Genomic DNA, 18,687 nt, shown 5'->3' with positions numbered 1-18,687 from the left:
AGGCTATTTGTGTGTGTAGAATGAGTGGCTCATCACTTGGAAAGTATGCATTTAACAACCAGTGAAACTACCAAACTGTTCTTTGAATTGGTAGTTCCATTTTGCGTTCCCACTAACAGTGCAGAGTCTGGCTCTGTATTTGTACTGTGCTGTTTCCCTGGTGCACCGAGTTCTCCTGTCTCTGCCTCCTCCCTTTGCCACCCCTTTACCATTCTCCTCACATCTTCTAGGTTGTCACAAAGACTGAAATGTTCCATTGACACCCTACTTAGTGAACTACAAGATTTATAGTAGTTTTTAAGCACTGTTCTATTTTAATTTGCAGTACAACACAGTGCCTTGTTAATCTTCATTTAAATCTTGATTTAATGTCTTCAAGGATTCAAAACATTACGAATGAGAAGGGCTAGAATATTTTAGAGAGGAAGAAAGAAAGAGACAAGAAGCATGAAACTAAAGAAACTAAGAACTAGGTAAGTTTCCATCCTTCTCTTTTCCTCTTACCTGAAAATAGAATTTGAAATTTGGAGGTAGTCATAGAGCCTTCCCTAGTTTAGCTTCCTTTGGATCAATTTTAACCAGATTGTGTTTTTCCAAAGGAACCTCTCTGGGGTAACCATTGACTGCATATTAATTATGACATGACTAATTTTAAAGGTCAAGAATCAAAATGACCAAAATCATATATTGTAAACTACATTCATTCATTCATCCTAATGTGAACATCTCCAGAGACACCGATCTTCTTCTTTGGGAATGGGTTGGGATGCGTCTGTCCCGTGCTCAGTTCCACACAGACCCATACTACTGAGTCCTTCCCGTGGCTGGCCTCCATCAACGGCCCTGGGCCAGGCCTGATTCGGTGCTCCCACAGGCTCGTGGTTCTTGGTTTTCCCCTTTCAACGTAAGTGCATTGTTCTCTTATCAGGCCCCCAGTTGTATGGCTTAACGTGCATACACGCTGGCGAGGTAGTGTGGGCCTCTTTTTGCCCGGTGAGGGGCCCCGCATTTGACATTCAAGGGCTTCAGGGACAACTGCACTATGATCAGGCCTTTTCCCTTTTTCCTGAGCTTTCAGGGAACTCATGTACCCTCTCGTGTGACTAAAGGCTTTTTCTTTTACCCAAATTTGTCCTTTCCCAAGAACCCAGGCTCTAAAATGGCAACTCTTAATACACTAACTCTTAAGTTCCACCCTGATGTCTTCAGCTATTGATAACTCACATTCATTGTCTACGTAAACCAGCTTCAGCTCCATCTCTCAGTAGAAGCATCTACTTCTTGAGCGGGAGGGGCTCTACTGTAGAGGCAATACACCTTCACTTTGGTAAATCTAGAAAATACAGATAAGTAAATAGAGGAAGACTAGGATAATCGGTGGTCCAGCCATGCAGAGTCAACTTGCCGGTGACATTCCACAGTGGTTGCCATGGGTGCTTTTTTTTCCCTTCAGAAATGGCATCACTTAATACAATTCTGGTTTGTGGACTTTTTTAATTTTTCTGAGCTTATACTCTTCTGGATTATAAAACATGGATGTTAATGGTCTCTCACACAGGTGTGCTTTAATTTATTAACGAATCTCCTGTTGTCCACAGGTCCCATCCGGGAGGTTTTTGTGTAGATGATGAATGGACACCAACTAGAGACACTGTGCACGAGGCCCCCATGATGTGATGTTTGGCTTCTCCTGATGGGGAGGGCAGATGTGCTTTTGTGGTCAAGCACAGGATGTTTGGGTTCCGTCGTGTGAGTTTGCTTTGAAATTGTGCATTTTCACTTAAGAAACAAGTGGCACACCCAGCACCAAGTGTGTTAATGTCTTATTGAACCTTCCTGAGGTGTGTGCTGTCTCACAACGTATATACTTCAACGTAATCGCAGGGCATTATAATAAAGTGTACTTCTGGTGACGTATGATCTGACAAAGCATTTGTATGGAACATGTCTCAAAGATGACACACGTTGAATAGTATTTAGTCCTATATGAAACAGATAAGGATTTCTTGATACCACTTGGGATACAAAAATGTCGTATTATTTGAAGCCCTCTCTTGTAAAGGGCACCAAGGAGTGTTCTGTATTAATCACTGGAGGGTCCGTCACGTTTCAGGCTGTACCAGTGTCGCTGATAGGTGCAACTGGTGTTCCAGGTTCTTGCCCCGTCCCAGAAAGAATTCAGAGACAAGAGGTAAAGTGAGGATTTATTAAAGGATGGATAGTACACTCTCAGGGGAGAGCTGGCAGGCTCAGGTGAGCAGCTGCCCTGAGTTTCTTTGGCAAGTTAGTTACACAGGGTGTAAAAATGAATGGGCGGAGTATTCACTGGGGAGGGAAGGGTTTGGGGTCGTGTTCCCTGATTATCATCCCAACTCCACCTTCCCAAAGGGAGGAGGGAATTTTGTCCTTATTTAGTCTGGATCGGAAGTGTCATGGCGTCGGTGTGTGATGGGTACTTCTGATCTGCAAGGCTAATTTTATTGAAATGAGGGCATAATGAGTAAAAGGTTACATTCGGACACTGGAAATTCCTGCCTTTTCTGACCTTTCTTGGTCTCCAAGCCAAAAGGTGTGGCCCCTTATCAGCCCAAAGATTCCAGCTTTTCTTTCTCTGCCCAAGGGTCCCTGCTGCTCACATGATGTGTGGTTTCCTGCATTTGGCCTGTGCCCCTCCTTTCTGCCTAATTCCTGCCATTTGGTCTGTGTCCCCCTTTCTCTGCTCATATCTAGCTATCTGTCTGCTCTAACACCAAGAGCCAAAGTCTTAACTGCGAGAAGTCAGGGGACTGTAGGTAGCTTTGTTCTTCAGTCCATTGGTTTGCTTTGTAGATGCACCTGTTCAAGCCCTAAAATTGTAAGTTGAGGCAGCACCTCCTGTGGCTGCACTGAGCCGGGCTGTGCTGGCTACAGGGAACTTACTTCTCTGCTGCTCCCAGCAGTTATGTGCATGATGTGCAGCCTCCTGTGGGGCCATGATGGCTACTCCTTTCCAAGATGCCTTTGCTTCAGGGATGCCAAATGGGAGTAGAGTGGTAATATTGGCCGCTTTCAGGACTGGAAAGCCCAGCTACCCCAGTGGATCCAGAATCTGTCTTTTCTTCAAGGTGGACAGTTCATCCTCAGAGCCTGGTCGGGTCTCTGTCATCCAGTCAGATAGTGGTGAAGGAGGGGGTTGTTCAAGTTGGCTCGTCCCCTCCTGGCTTGAAACTTGCCAATGGTGTCATTTGAATTGTGAGCAGGAACATATGATTCAAGGCAAATGTCAGACTGCACTTCTATAGAGAGAGAAAGACTTTCAACTTTTGTTTTGCAAAAGAACCACAGTCATCTCTCTTAAAAAGAGTCCCTGTATGGCACATGGAACTTTAAAGAGTAGAAGTCCCAGGGACATGGCACATTTGAATTTGAATAACTTAAATTTACGGGAAATGCTAATTGCAGAGAATATCTGGCATTTTAAGAGAAAAAAATTTCTCTAAGCTGAACCTTTGCAATGTTTATTATGGAGAGGGAAAGACATTTTCACAGCCCTTTGTTTCCTTAAGCAGCAACTGTTGTTCTTTAAGCAAATCTGGGGAAAGGTTCAGGGGTGAGGCAGGACCCTGGCCAAATGGGTGCGTTTTCACATTTCCCTAGGGAAAGAAATAGATTTGAAGATGATCAGATGCTCAGATGAGCTCAAGTCAACATCTGGTGTGTGGGTGCCACGGGCAGCTCCCGGGCAGCACCCCGTGACAGGCATGAGGGCTTTTCCCAGGGGAAGATGCTAACAGCTGTCTACAGCAACACTGTGTTTCCTTAACTCTCCGTGAGCTGATAGAGTACAGTTACATGGATCAACATGCACGCTGTTAAGTGGTTGCATTTAATGGCCTTGTAGCACCCAGAGCTCGTTTTTGTTGTGCTCATTTGTCAACCAACTGCCCTTTTCAGTGCTGGTCCTGTGAAAGCCCCAAGTAAAACTAAGGTTAGTGGGTATCCTGTGAGGCAATCACTCTTTCAAACTGCTTGTACTTTGGGGAAGTATTTCAGAGAACTTGTGCATCCTGCCAGATGTCTAGACCAGTACTGTACAAAAGAAACAGGAGAAATTATTTTTAATATTATATTTTATTTTACCCAATATATTCAAAATATGATCCCCTCAAGATGTACTATTAAAAATTATTACTGGGATATTTTACATATTTTAACACTAAACCTTTGAAATCTGTATTTCATATTTAAAGCACATGTCAGTCCAAACCGGCCACATTTCCAGTGCTCCAGTGGTCACACGTGGCTGATGGCTGCTGTTCTGAACAGCACAGGCCTAAGTCTCCTTCTCTTACCCAGACTTGTCCTTTCCTAAATCTCCCAGGCTCTGAAGTGGTCACTGTTAATATTCAAATTCCATTTAAAGTCCTGCTCCTGATTTCTGTCCCTGGTGATTAAACAAATTTCACTATTAGATTGATCTAGTCACAGGGCCTTACAAGATGTGTCTACTTTAGAGGAGAAACAATTTTTTCCCTATTACAAAAGAAACATGCTTTTTAGGTTGATCAGAAAATACATCTAGGCAAAAGGAGAAAGATCAGGATGATCTGGAAGCCCACCATCCGGAGATAATTCCATCCTCTGGCTTAGTGGGCATTCTGATCAATTTTTTCCCCATGTGTGTATCTTTCCCCAGAACTGGGATCATATGGTGCACACTTTTATTTTCTTTTACAGTCTTCTACAACTTCAGTTTTAATGACGTAACACTGATGTGCCTCAGGCAACATCCATATGCTGTTGCCCACAGGCTACCAGACCTGAGAACTTGCCCTCAAAAAGGGGTGGTTATCACCTGGATGTACCCTGAGAGCAGCCCCGCAGTGTAATGCACACGTGTCTCCAGCTGGGAGGAGTGCCTTTGTGATGGAATGAGGGGTGGCTGGGTTGTGGTAAGTGCAGGAATCTTTGGGATTGGATGTGCCAGCGCATGCTGAGTGGCCACTGTGTACACTGAATGCATCAGGCCCTGTGGTAGTGCCATCCCATGTCACCCCAGAGTGAGAGCATTGTCGTGGTAGAGGCTGGTGTGCTGCCCAGACCACCACCCCACTTCAGTCCCTAGGCACTCATTCCCCTAGCTGCTGACAGGTCACAGACAAATTCTCCAGGAATTGCCTTAGCTAAGGGCATCAGGGTCATGCCCCCTGGCCCAGGAGAGCTCCCAGACAATGGATGATTGATGGGGACCCATAATTGCCTGCCCCCTTACCCCGTCCTGAGACAACTCTTCAGGGCTCTCCCAGTTCCGGAGCTCTCTGTGGAATCTGCGGAGGCCTGTGTTGGGACAGCAGTGCATCTCTTCTCCCTCTGCCCAATCCCCTTTCTTCCCTCCATCCCTGCACTCCCACCCACCTTTCCCACAGGTGTGTCTCCCGAGAGCATCTTCTGGCAACCTCCTTATATGCACGTCTCTAGTTCACTTAGCTTCCCAGGGAACCCAGTCTATGACAGACACTAAAATAAAGCTTACTGATCTGACAAAGAGTTTATGTGTGCGATAGATCTTACACAGACAATAGAAGTTAAATGATATTTAGCTCTTACTGTAACAGCTCCAGATTTCTCCACAATACTGGTGTTGCTAGAAATGTAACATTTTCCCTTCCAAGTTAAATCAGATCTGGCTTGGACCTCTCCCTTGGGAAGTCTGACGGAAGTGCTCTTTATTTGTCCTTCTCGATGGCTCTTCCCCCACCATTTGGGCTGTGCTAAGATCCCAGGTCTCTGGTCTGAGAAGTTGGTAGGGACGGGGGATGGCCCTGCCAGGGCCTTAGCAGTCTTCTCCTAGGCAGGCCACACCCCTTGTGACCCCCGTCACCCTGCGTTGGCCTGGGACCCTCCATGCTCCACTCTGTACTGGCATGGGTCCATGTGGAGGAAAATATTTCTACAGCCTATTTCCTTCCTTGAAATTCCAGGCTTTATTCAGCCATCTCCTTATTCCTGATGAGGGGATTTTGCTCCTTAAATAGCAACTGTTGGCTGTCAGCTAACCTGGCGCAGCCTCAGGAAAATAGCCAAGCCCTAACTGAGTCGGCGACCTTTCACATTTCCCCCGGAGAGGGAACAATTATAAATTTCTCTACCCGGAAAGCAGGGGTGTAGAAGTGACCTCTGATTCTTGTGCTGGGAATAGATGGTTCAGTTTTTATGGGGATTCCTATCTTCCCTCACCACCCCTGCTTTAGGTCCTAAAATTGCCTCCCTCTTCTTCTATATTAAGTTGGACTGAGAAGCCATCGCCGATGGATGGATCAGACAAGGCATGATTTAGTCATTGTTATGGGTTGAATTGTGTCCTCCCAACTGCAAAAGATTTGTTGAAGATCTAACCCCCGGCACCTCAGAATGTGACCATATTTAGAAAAATAGGATCTTTACAGATGTAATTAGCTAAGATAAAGTCAAGTTGGGGTGGGGTAGGGTAGGTCCTTCATGCAAGATGACTTGTGTCCTGATAAGAAAAGGAGAGACACAGAGGCACAGACACAGGAGGGGAAACGCCATGTGTGAGGGAGGCAGAGCCTGAAGGGCTGCAGCTGCAAGCCAGGGAGCTCCAAGGATTTCCGGCCAACAACCAGAAGCCAGGGAGAGGCAAGGAAGCATTCTCCCCCACAGGTTTCCGAGGGAGCACGACCCTGCTGACACCTTCATTTTGGACTTCTAGCCTCCAGAGTTATGAGGCAATACATATTTTTGATGTAAGCTACCCAATTTGTGGTATTTTGCTGTGGCAGCCCTGGGAAACAAATATAGCCATTATCACAAAACTTTTAACTAGTGATGCTAGAAATAGCTCTGGTTTTCTGTCTTGCAGTCCAGAACTGGATCCAGGTGCTATTCCAAAAGCAGCCAACTTCTAACTGCTTAGGGAAACTAACAGTGTAGATTCTTTGGTGCCTAATATTGTCGTGGCTGTAACAAATAGTTGAGCACCATAGATATGAGTTAGGAGCCGAGAGGTCCATTTTGAGCTCAGGGAAATTAGTGAGGCTGGAAGAAAAGTGAACAGAATGTGGGGAACTGGAAAGTCACTGTCTGCATGTGGCTGGGGCCCAGGAGGGCTTTCCCTGCAGGACCCTATGTGCTGCTCTGCAGAGTTTCTAGGCTCTGGGAATGAAGCCCTAGAAAGGAATTTAAAGATTACCTGGTAGCATTCAGTGTCTTGTTTCATGTGAACGAACCCAAGAGCTGGGAAGTTTAAGTGACTTGCCCAGAGCAACCCCAAGCATCCTTTCCCCAGGTTGCACTCCTGCTAGGCCTGTCAAAATACTGTGCAAAGTCAGGAAGCACCTCTAAGGAAGCTATGCACTGACTTCTCAAAACTAGAGGCAGTGAGCAGGTTAGGCTCTGGGGATAAGTCCATCAACTTGTTTTAACCTCAAGTGACTTCTGAAGGCAGCGTTAATGCCACGGACAGACTAGGCTTTTGTATCGGTTCACAGTGTTTAGGTCTGAGCTGTGTGGTCACAGACCAGGCAACTTTAGGAGGAGTTATTTAAACTCTCTGAGCCAGAGTTTATCTTTATAAGTGAAGTGATTGTAACCTTGTAAGATTGAGGAAGATTAGGTAAGGGTTCTTTTGTAAAGGGCTTGGCTCAGAAGAGGTGTCCACGAAAGTTTTGTCTTTTTCTCTTTTGTTCCTTTTCAAGTTGTTATCTATGTCTTAAAATTTAACCTGATATACTAACAATGAGTATAGTTACAAAATACTGCTGTCAACTTTTACTACTACTCCCACAACGTAGGGAAGATTTACTGAGTAAATGCCAGACACTGTCTCATAATGGCCTTACATGGATTACTCATGAGCATCACCCTCGGATGCGGTGACATCTATTAACCTCATTGTATAGATGAAAAAACTGAGGTCTAAATAAATTAAGGAGCTTGCCCCAGCTAGAGAGTGACAGAGCAGAGGCATCCAGGCAGTCTCCGTTTTTTGTAACTAATAGGAAAAATCAATAAGAGCCTCATTTAGTCCCCCAGGATCCACAATGAAACTGGAACAGAGTCCTGTTGCAAAGCAGGAAGCTGTAGTTTCACAGTTGCCAACTGGTGTCCAAGTCTGTCAATGCACAGCACTTCCTGACTTATCCATACCTTTAAATGACGTGGTGGAGTTGGCTGTGGCTTTCAAATAACAATCAGTTGGTCAAGTGCAGCCCAGAGAGGATAGCCAAGTACTTTGAGGTGATATTTGAAATGTTGGATTATTTTCCAGTAATGCTGTCTGTTGTACTCAGATCCATGACCGAACAGACAGAACGTTTTATTCATCCACCTGATCCTTGCATGCTCTTTAGAACACCCCTACCTCTACACTGTCCAGACTACCCGAACGCCTCCAAACACGGGCAGCATACCACCTCTTCAGGAGAACACCTTTGGAGAACACTGACTGGAAATTCTTTGTCTTGGTGGATTGACAGCCCAAAGGTAAATAAGCAAACCTTTTAAAACATCAGAAGAAAATAGAGAAAAGTATTTTGATGACCTTGGGGACAGGGATTTATCTCTTAAGCAAAATCACAAAGGGGAAAAAATGGATACATTTGATGATTACATCAAAGTTTTAAAACTTCTATTTATCAAAATACATCATAAAAATATGAAAAGCAAGTCACAGGAAGGTGATGTTTACAGTACTTAGAAATGACCAAGAAGTAGTATTTGATGTGCATATATGTGTATGGAAAGGAAATAACACAATAAAAATATTTTTAAAAACACTTCTGAAAGAATTTTATAGAAGAAAGCTGAATGGCTAGTTAACATATGCACAACTGCTTAACCTCAATTATAAATACTAGAAATGCAAATTAAAGCTATGTTAATTCACCATTTTTAACTCACTGTATTATTCTACCAGGGCTGCTGTAACAAGGAACTTCAGACCAGAGGGCTTAGACAACAGAAATTTATTTCTGCACCGCTCTGGAGCTAAGGGTCCAAATCCAGGTGTGGGCAGGGTTGGCTTCTTCTAAGGGACTGTCTCCTTGGCTTGTAGGTGGCCATCTTCTTCACATTGTTTTCCCTCTGTGCATGTCTAGTCTAATATAATGTCTTCTTAGAAGGACACCAGTCACATCAGATTAGGGCCCACCCTAATGACCTCGTTGAACCTTAACTACCTCTTTAAAAGACCCTATCTCTAAAGACAGTCACATTCTGAGCTACCACGGGTTAGGACTTCACATATGAATTTGGGGAGGACACAATCCAGCCCACAACACTCACCGTAGTAGCCATATTTTTAAAAAATCCAATCATACTGCATGTCGTTGAGGATTGGGGCAATAGGAAATCTTACATACTGCTGTGAGGAAGGTGATTTTGCATTAAAAGTGAAGATGCAATTACCCTATTGCTAGCTATTCTCAGAGATGTACTCAAGAAAACCTTTGTACGGGTGATTGAGAAGACATGTATGCCAATTTCAATTTGGAAAAATTTGGAAACAATCCAAGCATCCATCAGCAAGAAAATGAAGTATGTTTATACAATGCAATGCTATACATCAGTGAAAATGAATGAACTAGAGCTATACCTGAACACATAAATGAATCTCACAAACAGAATGTAAAGAAAAACACATTGCAGAAGAGTATTTACATTATTATCATTTTTATAAAAATCAAAACCAGAAAATAAACAATAATATTAGGGATATAAATACATATATGTAGTAAAACTAATATTTAAAGAGAGAGAGCAAGAATAAACCCAAAATTCAAGATAGTGCTTGACTCTGGGAAAGAAAGAGACAAGAACATGGTCAGAAAGGGTTACTTAGGGAGCTTTAGCTGTTTTGAAAATAGTTTATTGCTTAAGCTGGTTGGTGAGTAAACAGGTGTTCACTATATTTGTACTTTGGGTTTTTTGCATATATAGAATGCTACAGATTGAAAAAAAAAAACTAAGAAAGAAAAGTTGAAGAAAACGTGAATGGAGTCTAGATACCATGGACAGAGAAACAAAAATAAGTCTTCACAGGAATCTTGCTTTTGGTTGACATTAAAGTAGTTAGTAATGGAAAAGAGAATGGAATACTTAAAACTTTGGTTGCTATTCACAGAGAAAGGAGAAATAAATCAGTAACCAACTAGAATCAAGCATTTGGCTGGGAATCAAGACGGGAGCAGTTTATTCTAGACAGCCTATAAGGAAGTATAAGCTGTTACACATTAATTACTGTGTTCATCAATTTAATAAATCATATCAAGTACTCGATTTAATATGAAGGTATCATAATCACTTTCATAACGTAAATGTACCTACATGGTTGAAATTTTAAAAGACTTTTTATTTGACCTGAGGAGATTCAAATAACATTCATGACACTGTACGTAACTTGGATTAAGCAATAATTAAGACAGGCAGCACAGGAAAGAATACACTAACGTCCTTATAGAATGGAAAGTACTAATTTATAGAGGTTAGTACTAATTTCTCACCTGGTTCCTTTTTAGGTCCCAACATGAAATTTGCAAAATGGGGAAGCGGTCAGATACAAGAAATGATTCTTAACTTCAGATGAGTCTGTTTGAAAAGACAAGGTACTTGAGCACATACAGACAAAAAACAACAATAACAAAAAAACCCCACTTAAATAGCAGTGCAAGACTGTGTCTAATTTCAGCAAACGTTTGACTACCTACATACTTGTGTAGAGTCTTTGGTATGGAGGGGAAACCAAAGTCTCCTTTAAAGAGCTCCATGGCAGAGACAGACAGAGGCAATTAAACAATCTGAATACCACGTGAAAAGTGCTGTCATAGCAGAGGGCACAGCCCAGCCTGGGGGTGGGGGGCTCACTATCCCCAACTCTCCCGCTGGAGCCTCTTCACCTGCCTGCACACCCTGTTCTTCCCATCCTGGGGTCATGGGTATTGATACGTGTCAATTTGTGACCTCATTCAGGGTTCTCTGCTCAGCTAATAGCATGTCTTTTCCATTTTCACCATGTCAGGCTCTAGCTGATGATAAATTCCCTGGCTCTTTATTACGTAAATCACCTCAAATCCTGTTTTGGAACGAGATATGTATAAATAGAGAATCAGTACACTTCCGGGGAGGACAAGGATTCTGCCTATAAATGGGACAGCACTAGGATGCATAATTAGCGATTTCCTGCTTCTGACAATTGCATGCTTTAATCTGGTAGGTGCCGATATAATCAATAAGGTGTATAGCTTCCATTCAAGGCTTGGAACAAGGGTCCCTTTTTCTTTTATCTAACCACCCTGAGAGGAGATGGGTTCAGGAGAAACAGCTCTGAGGGAGGCGCTCTAGGGAAGTGGTTATAAGCACACACGGGATAACGAGCCAGATGGATCTGGGTTTGAGTCCCAGCTCTGCTCTCACTGGATGCGAGACTTTGGACAAGTTGTTTATTCTCTATGAGCTTCAGGTCTACATCCCTACCTTCTTTAGGGGGTTGTTTAGAGATTAAATAAGACCCCTGTATATTGTGAGTGTTTAATAAACAGTAGTAGTATTAATGGGATAGCTTCTTTGAAATAACAATGTCACAGCTTGAATACAAGGTGATGGTGAACCTTACGTGGTCACCAGGCACAAAGTAACGAAACAACTGGGGTGATCAGAGTTTCCACTGAGAGGCTGTGTGATTTAAGAATCAGGAAGGAAACCAGGCCTCTAACTATGGATACAGCCTGCAGCTACGGCTCTAGAGGAGTGAATGACTGGAGCGCATCCCTGTGTAAGTAATTTAATCTCCCGGTATCTGACTTTCTTTTCTGTAGAATATTAATTCATGGGAAACTAAAGGTTTTGGAAAACTCTCTAGACTGTATTTAAAGCTGTGCTTACGTTCTTTAATGAACTTGGATGTGGTAGCAGCACAATTTCTCAAATCCCATGTCCTCTTCCAGTGGATTTACTCATTGACCAAATGTTTGTGTGTTCATGTCACAAAGGCCCTCAGGGGAGTGAAAGCCATTTTCACTGAGGTCTAATTCGAAGTGAGCTGGTACGTTGGCAGGAGGGTATAACGCAGGTGTGCTCTGCTTTAGAGAAAACCATTCACCTGCAAATTTGCAGACTAGCCTCAAGAATCAAAGGGAAATGATCCAGTCAGAGACCCCCGGGGACTCCACTGCTGCAAGTTTGGCTTCAGCAGAAATGGTTACTGCTCTCTGGCTGCATATTGACTCATGCTTGTCCTATCAAAAGAGCATATTCTAGAGGACAACAGTGATCAGTCCAAAAAGAAAGCATTAATTACTATTTCATGGAAGGCAGTCACTCTCCTTGCCGTTAAAGATTTGGGGGAAAATGGTACTAATTCCAAAACGAAGATAATGGAAAACACTTAGCAGACTGGAGTGCTTTGAGAATTAACATTCCAGATGTAAAGTGCAATACAAGCCTTGCACACAATGCCTGACACACGGTGGACTCAGTGAATGATACTGAACTGAGTGGGCGGTTGGAGGGAGGAAGGGAAGAAGCAAGGAAAGAGAGAAGGAAGGAAAACATCAGAAAAAAGCTAGGACAGGATATATGGGCTGAGATCCATAACTTGACTCATCTTAGATGAATCTCTTAACCTGAGCTTCAGTTCCTTATCTCGTAGACAGAAGCAATGTCCACCGCACTGGCGTGTCATGAGAAAGAAATTGAATACAGCAGTTAGAGACATGTGGTTAAAAGCACATGACAGTCATAAGACCTGGATTGTAGATCAGGCTAAATTCAACACAATATAATTCATCAAATATTTACTGAGCAGTTACTATTTGCTGGGCACTGTATCTCCAGGTGCTGAAACTGGATGAGATGAATAAGACAGCGAGGCTTGTCCCTTGGAGAGGTCTGCTTTGGGATGGAGACCCCAGGTTCTGGATTGTAGCACTTCTTTTTATTTTACATGTATTCATAGTAGGTTCCCCCAGATTCCTCTCTGGCTGCGTTGCCCCAGTCCTTGCCCTCAGGAAACTCATACTAGGAGAGACAAACCTGTAAACCAAAAATTCCAAAGCAGCTTGCTAAATGCAGCGATGGTGGTATGAAGAATGTGTACGGAGGGGATGAGGAGAGGCTGAGAACTGCAGTGGGGGAGTTGGGTAAAGGGTCCTGAAGAGAATGATGTCTGGCTCAACTACAAGAAGGAGTTCCTATTGAGAAAAAAAAAGCAGAGAAGGGCATTTCAGATGACAGGAAGCATCACATGCAAAGCCAAACAAATATACCGGAAATTGCTAGTTCCAGGTTCTGCCATTAACTAGCTCTACTTCCTGCTGACGGAATTTCCTCAAGTCCCACTGGGCTTCCAGTTTTCTCATCTTAGAAAATGAAGGGGCGGGGGAGGGTGGAAAGAGGAAACCTAGATTTTCTGTAACGTGCTTTCTAACTGGACACTTCCATGCTGGAGCAGAGAGAAGGGGGTAGCTTTGGAAATATCAAGCGTCATTTTGAGGGCATGAGCCTGAACCCCATCTTTTGCGACAGCCAAGATGACAGGTGGAGCCTGTGGTCATTCAGAAAGTTTTGCGTACATTAATCCACCTACTTCACCAACATACGCGGCTTTGATAGAGGCAGGCCATATGCTATAAAGGAGGCCATGGTCCAGCAGAGGGAGACAGACGTATAAATAAGTAAGTACACGAGTGCCAAGGGAACTGTATCGGTCTACACTCGGCAGGTTCCCGGGGGCAGTAAACTAGAAGCCCCTAGTGCGTGTAGGTCATGTGCAAGGGGGCAGGATTTAGCTCTGTTTCCTCACTCTGCTTCACCTTCTCCAAGAGGCCGCCAAAATTTTCAGCCGCCAATTCTCCCTCGGCAGGGCGACGAGGAGGCCTCCCTCCACCTGTAACCGTTCACAGGCCCGTGCAAGCGGTTCCGTGCACGCACAACAGATGCAGGCCCCAAGCCAAGCCGAGTGCCTGCTCCGCCACAGCGTCGCTGCCACGCCGGAGCCCGGCGCTGGCGGGAAGGGGTGGCCCCGAGGGCGGGCCGTCCAGCGCCTCCGGGGGCTGGGCTCCCGGCCGGCTGGGCGGGACTCAGGCTCCGTTATAAGACAGGCGCGCCCCTGTCCTGGCCACAGTGCTGAAGCTGGCGTGCCAGCCGGACTGGGAATTGAACTTGCAACTCGTGAATCAGAGGGACTGAAGAAGAGGCAAAGGTATGGTTTCTACTTCATTTATTTATTTAGCACCAATGAATGGAAGGCGGGCGGGTTTATGGGTGCGTGAGAGCTCGGCCCGGACTGGTAGGGGGTCGTAGGTGCGTTGATACCCTCAGAGGGCTCCGGGGAGGGGTCCCGCCACTCCCGAGAGGCCCAGGCGCCCAAACCCAGCAATTTCTCTCCCCCTGCAGGAGCGCTTCTTCTCACCACTCCCAGCCTCAACCTTGGAGGATGAGGCTCCTCGGGAAACTCCGCGCCTCGGCCGCCGGCAGCGCGGCTCTGGAGCCTGTCTTCTCCAACGTGCTCACCCCCGACCGCATCCCCAAGTTCTGCATTCCGCCGCGGCTGCCCGCGCCCTGCACGTCCGAGTCCCCGACGCCGGCCGCCACCTTGCCCCGGCGGTGCGCGGCGGAGCCGGACTTGTGGCACCGAGGAGCCGACGACGGGGCGGGGCGCACGGACTGGGACCCGCGTTCGCAGGCCGCCCTCTCGCTGCCGCACCTGCCCCGCGCGCGCACTGCCTACGGCTTCTGCGCGCTGCTCGAGAGCCCGCACACCCGCCGCAAGGAGTCGCTGTTCCTCGGGGGCCCGGGCGCCGCCGACCTCTTGACGGCGCCCCGACCCCGGGCCCGCACCTACGGCGGCGGCGGCGGCGGCGGCGGCGTTGTTGGAGGCAGGAACGCCCCCCTCCCGCCCCCAGGAGGATCCCCGGACGCCTCCGCGGAGGCTCGCGGCAAACCCCGCCCGCCCCGGGACGAGCTCGCCCGGAGGCCCAGCGGCCGTCGCTTCCTGCGCGCCTCCGAGGGGCTGCTGCGCCGCGCGCTGTGGGCCCGGAGGAGCTGCAGCCTGGCCCGCGCGCGCTCCGTCTCCAGCGGGGACGAGGACGACAACGAGGACGACGAGCGCCGCACCGACTCTGAGCCCCCGATCCCCGCCCTCACTGCGTCCCCTCCGCCGCCCCCCGGCCCGCGGCCCGAGCGCCTGGAGGCCGAGGGCACCGTGGCTCTGGGCCGCGCCGGCGGCGCCCTGCGCCTGGCCGCCGAGTACAGTCGGGCCGGCGGGCGCCTCCGCGTCCGGCTGCTCCCCGCCGAGGGCCCGGCCGGAGGGGCCGCCGAGCTCCGCGCCCCCGTCGGCTGCCGCGTCAGCTTCGTCTTGCAGCCGCCGGGCCAGACGCGCCGGCCGCGCGGCGCCGTGGTCCGGCGGAGCCGCCGCGCCGTCTTGGAGCAGGACTTGTGCTTGGACGGGCTGACGGAGGACGAGGTGCGCCGCCTGGCCGTGCGCGTCAAGGCCGAGAACCGGGGCCGCCTGCTGGGCCGCGGCGAGCTGCTGCTGGGCCCCCTCCTGCCCCTCTGAGGGCGCGCCTGCGCCTGGGGCCTCCCGGACACTGACGGCCGCTTTGTACAAAATAAATGTTATTTATTCATTTTTCTAATCCTGTTCTTCCTTTATTGCCATTTTAGTTCTTGGATGTCTGCTTATGTTATCGTCTATTTATAGGAAAGGATAAAATAATGACGGCCTCCTCTATTCAAAACAATCCTTTTTTCCAGACCCATTTGTTACATGAAAAGGTTGGCTGTGGCTGGAAGAGAGAGAACAGAACTACACCCCATCTACGATGTTTTTCCTTGCTGATTTATACCAATGCCAAATGACTTACGGGTTTTAAAAAATGTTATTCTTTCAGAACCATGCCCAATGCTAAGATTCATATAGACGGCTCTACATATTAGATGTGGTATCGGTTCATATCTTCATTGGCGCGCGCGCGCGCGCGCGCACACACACACACACACACACATCAGGGGGAGAGACCTATAACACGGATACCTTGATGGGAAAAGAATTCCTTTTCCATTAAGAACAGGATTCTTTTGAAATTGAAGTCTTCAAAAATTGCTGAAGAAAAAGCAAACAGGAAGTGAAGGATCTTCCAATGGTCTGTAGAGAATAGATATTTCTGGCATCCCCCTCTACCTTCTCAGAAGGAATCTTGGTATTTCAGAAGGGAAATCATTCCTTTCTCTGCAAACGAGGTGATTTTTTTTTTTTGTGGCTTTATTTCTACCTAGTTAAGTATATGTACCTAGTAATTATTGGCTTTGCATTAGGGTTTCCCCAGAGGAGTTGAAATGTAAACTGATTTTTTTTATTGAACACCGGGTTCTAAGAGAGTGTTTCTTCATCCAGTTTTTTATTTGATTCAACAAATAGACCCGAGTCCACAATGATGGTGGGGGAAGTTACAGATTCCAGTCATTTTTTTTTCTGCCGCTTGTCACTTGTCTGGACTAGGAGAAATCAGTTAGTCTCCCTGAACTTCATTTCCTACATCGGTGGAACTGGGTATTGGTATCTACCTCACAGGGTTTTGTAAAAGTATGCCTTAATATCCAAATAATCCTAACATAAATGTGGAGTATGATAGTGTACCTGAAAAGGCTTGAACTGTGCTGGTGAGCAAGTGCTCAATAATGTTCCAGAAAATGAACTCGTTCACTTATCCTCCTTTCTCACCGATTGTGTCTCCCTGGTCCTGGAGTGGCGCCTAGCAGAATACATGGCTACCCACCACTGAGGATCTAGGGTGGTTCACAGTGGGATTATAGGAGCCTGCGGGATCTGTGTGGCAAATTTCCCCAGAAGCAGTAGTTTGCCCTCATGCTACATCAAAAAGCCCTTCAGCATTGTTATTACCAGAAGGAAGTTCTGGGTACAAATTTGGTTAGAATAAATAAATAAAAATCCCGGATTTTAAACATAATTTCAAAGTGGACAAATTAGCCCCTTAGAAAGCATCTAATTAAACAATTTCTGAAACTGAGGAAATACCACGGAAGTGACTTATTTGAAGCCATATAGCCAGTGACGGCTCAGACAAGAGTCAAGTTGTCCTGACTTCTCTTGAGGACTGACCTACCTTTGTTTTTTCATTCATTGTTTGTTGAGCTTTTACTCTGTGACAAGAGCAGTACGAGGGCCGGGGGATGAAGCTGTGAACGAGACAGACAAGTTCCTGTTCCCCAAGGACTTAATTTTTGTGAGGATAGCCGAACAATAGCCAGATTTTGTTATGACAGATTGTGCTGACTGTCATGAAGACAATAAACTAGGGAGGGTGATAGAGGTTCTCTGGGCTAGGGAGGTGGCAGAGGGATGTTCTTAGAGATACGGTGGTCAGGAAAGGTCTCCCTAAGATTTGAGGAAGGAATCATCCACAAGAGGAACTTAATCTGTCCAATATCCACTTGATGTATCCACATGACCCATCAATACGTCCAAACCACAACTCTTGATTATCCCCCCCAAATCTCTTCCCCCCTAGTCTTTCTTATTTCAATAACTGACACCATCATTCTTTTTTTCACTCAAACCAAGAACCTGGAATCATCCTAAACTTCTCTCTCCCACACCCACTTCTCCCAGATGTAAATATTACCTCCTTAGAGCATCCTCCCCTGGCCTCCTATTTTTAAAAAGCATCGTTGTCACTGTCGCTGCTTTGTTCTTCTCCATAGCACTTATCACTACCTGACATTGCATTATACACTTATTTTATTGGTTTGTTTGTTGGTTTGTTTGTTTGTTTGTTTTCTCCTCCACTAGAATGTGTGCTTTATAAAGGCAGCAATTTGTTTATTCACTGCTCTGCTTCCAAGTCACTTCCAGTGACTCTAACAGAGTCTGCCATATAGTAGACGCTCAAGAAATATTGATTGAGTGCTGAATGAATGTAGGAAGAGATGGAATAATTAGAAGAAATTAGAGGACCTAGGACCAAGCCTCGAGACAGTCCAACATTTAGAAGTTTAATAGAGGAAAGAAATTGGTGTAGGGGACAGAGGAGCAGCAGCCAATGAGGTAGAAGAGAGGTCAGGATAGTTTAGAGTCATGGAAGCCAAGATAGGAAAGTATTCCAAGAAGTAGGGGATGTTCAACCCATTTAAATTTTGCAGAGAAGTCAAGGGAAATGAGAACAGAGAAATGCCCATTGGCATCAGCAAGATGAAGGTCAGTGGTGAACTTGGCAGGCGTAGTTCTAGGAGAGTAGTGATGACAGGAGCCAGACTAGACTGGGTTAAAATATAAGTGTAAGGTGAGAAAGGACAAAATTTTGGAAAAGGGAAGGAGAAAAATAAAAGGGTTTTAGCTGAAAGAGACTACAGATTCAAAAGATACTCATTTTGTTTTAATATGGAAGACTCCAACACATGTTTGGAATATCCAGAATAGAGGGAGATGTTCACAATGACAAGAAAGAAAGCCAGCAATAACTAGGAACACAGCCTTTGGAAAAGCAAGAGAGGATCCAGAACACATGTGGGTAGAAGCAGGATAAAGAACCGTGTTCTTGAGCCATGTCTGGTTCCCTGTCTCCATTCTGCCATCCAAGCATCATTCCATCTAGAGGCAGGTCACACTTGTGGTCCTAGGATGTCAGCCAGAGATAGCTGGGACTACCCCATGATTTCTTGTCAGCGACCAGGCTC

At 46.1% G+C, this 18,687-nt stretch overlaps 1 protein-coding gene and 1 long non-coding RNA gene across 7 annotated transcripts in view; both read left to right on the top strand.

The window, feature by feature from the left end:
- Positions 1–1,919, top strand: part of LOC123612639 (uncharacterized) — an 81,190-nt gene extending 79,271 nt beyond the window's left edge. For all 6 annotated transcript variants that reach the window (XR_012507706.1, XR_012507705.1, XR_012507704.1 and 3 more), the window contains 2 exons: positions 380–473; positions 1,599–1,919. This is a non-coding gene — a long non-coding RNA (uncharacterized LOC123612639). The remainder of the gene's footprint in view (positions 1–379; positions 474–1,598) is intronic.
- Positions 1,920–13,764: 11,845 nt separating this feature from the next.
- Positions 13,765–15,629, top strand: LOC141577824 (C2 calcium-dependent domain-containing protein 4A-like). Its single transcript, XM_074364815.1, has 2 exons — positions 13,765–14,194; positions 14,389–15,629. Exons 1-2 carry the CDS (start codon positions 13,929–13,931, stop codon positions 15,548–15,550), a joined length of 1,428 nt encoding a protein of 475 aa, XP_074220916.1. The 5' UTR covers positions 13,765–13,928; the 3' UTR covers positions 15,551–15,629.
- The last annotated feature ends 3,058 nt before the right edge of the window (positions 15,630–18,687 follow it).

The sequence above is a fragment of the Camelus bactrianus genome, chromosome 6 (genome assembly GCF_048773025.1).
Source record: "Camelus bactrianus isolate YW-2024 breed Bactrian camel chromosome 6, ASM4877302v1, whole genome shotgun sequence".
In the NCBI taxonomy this organism is placed as follows: Eukaryota; Metazoa; Chordata; class Mammalia; order Artiodactyla; family Camelidae; genus Camelus; species Camelus bactrianus.
Note: the sequence above shows the minus strand (reverse complement) of the source record. Positions and strands in the feature narration are given on the sequence as shown.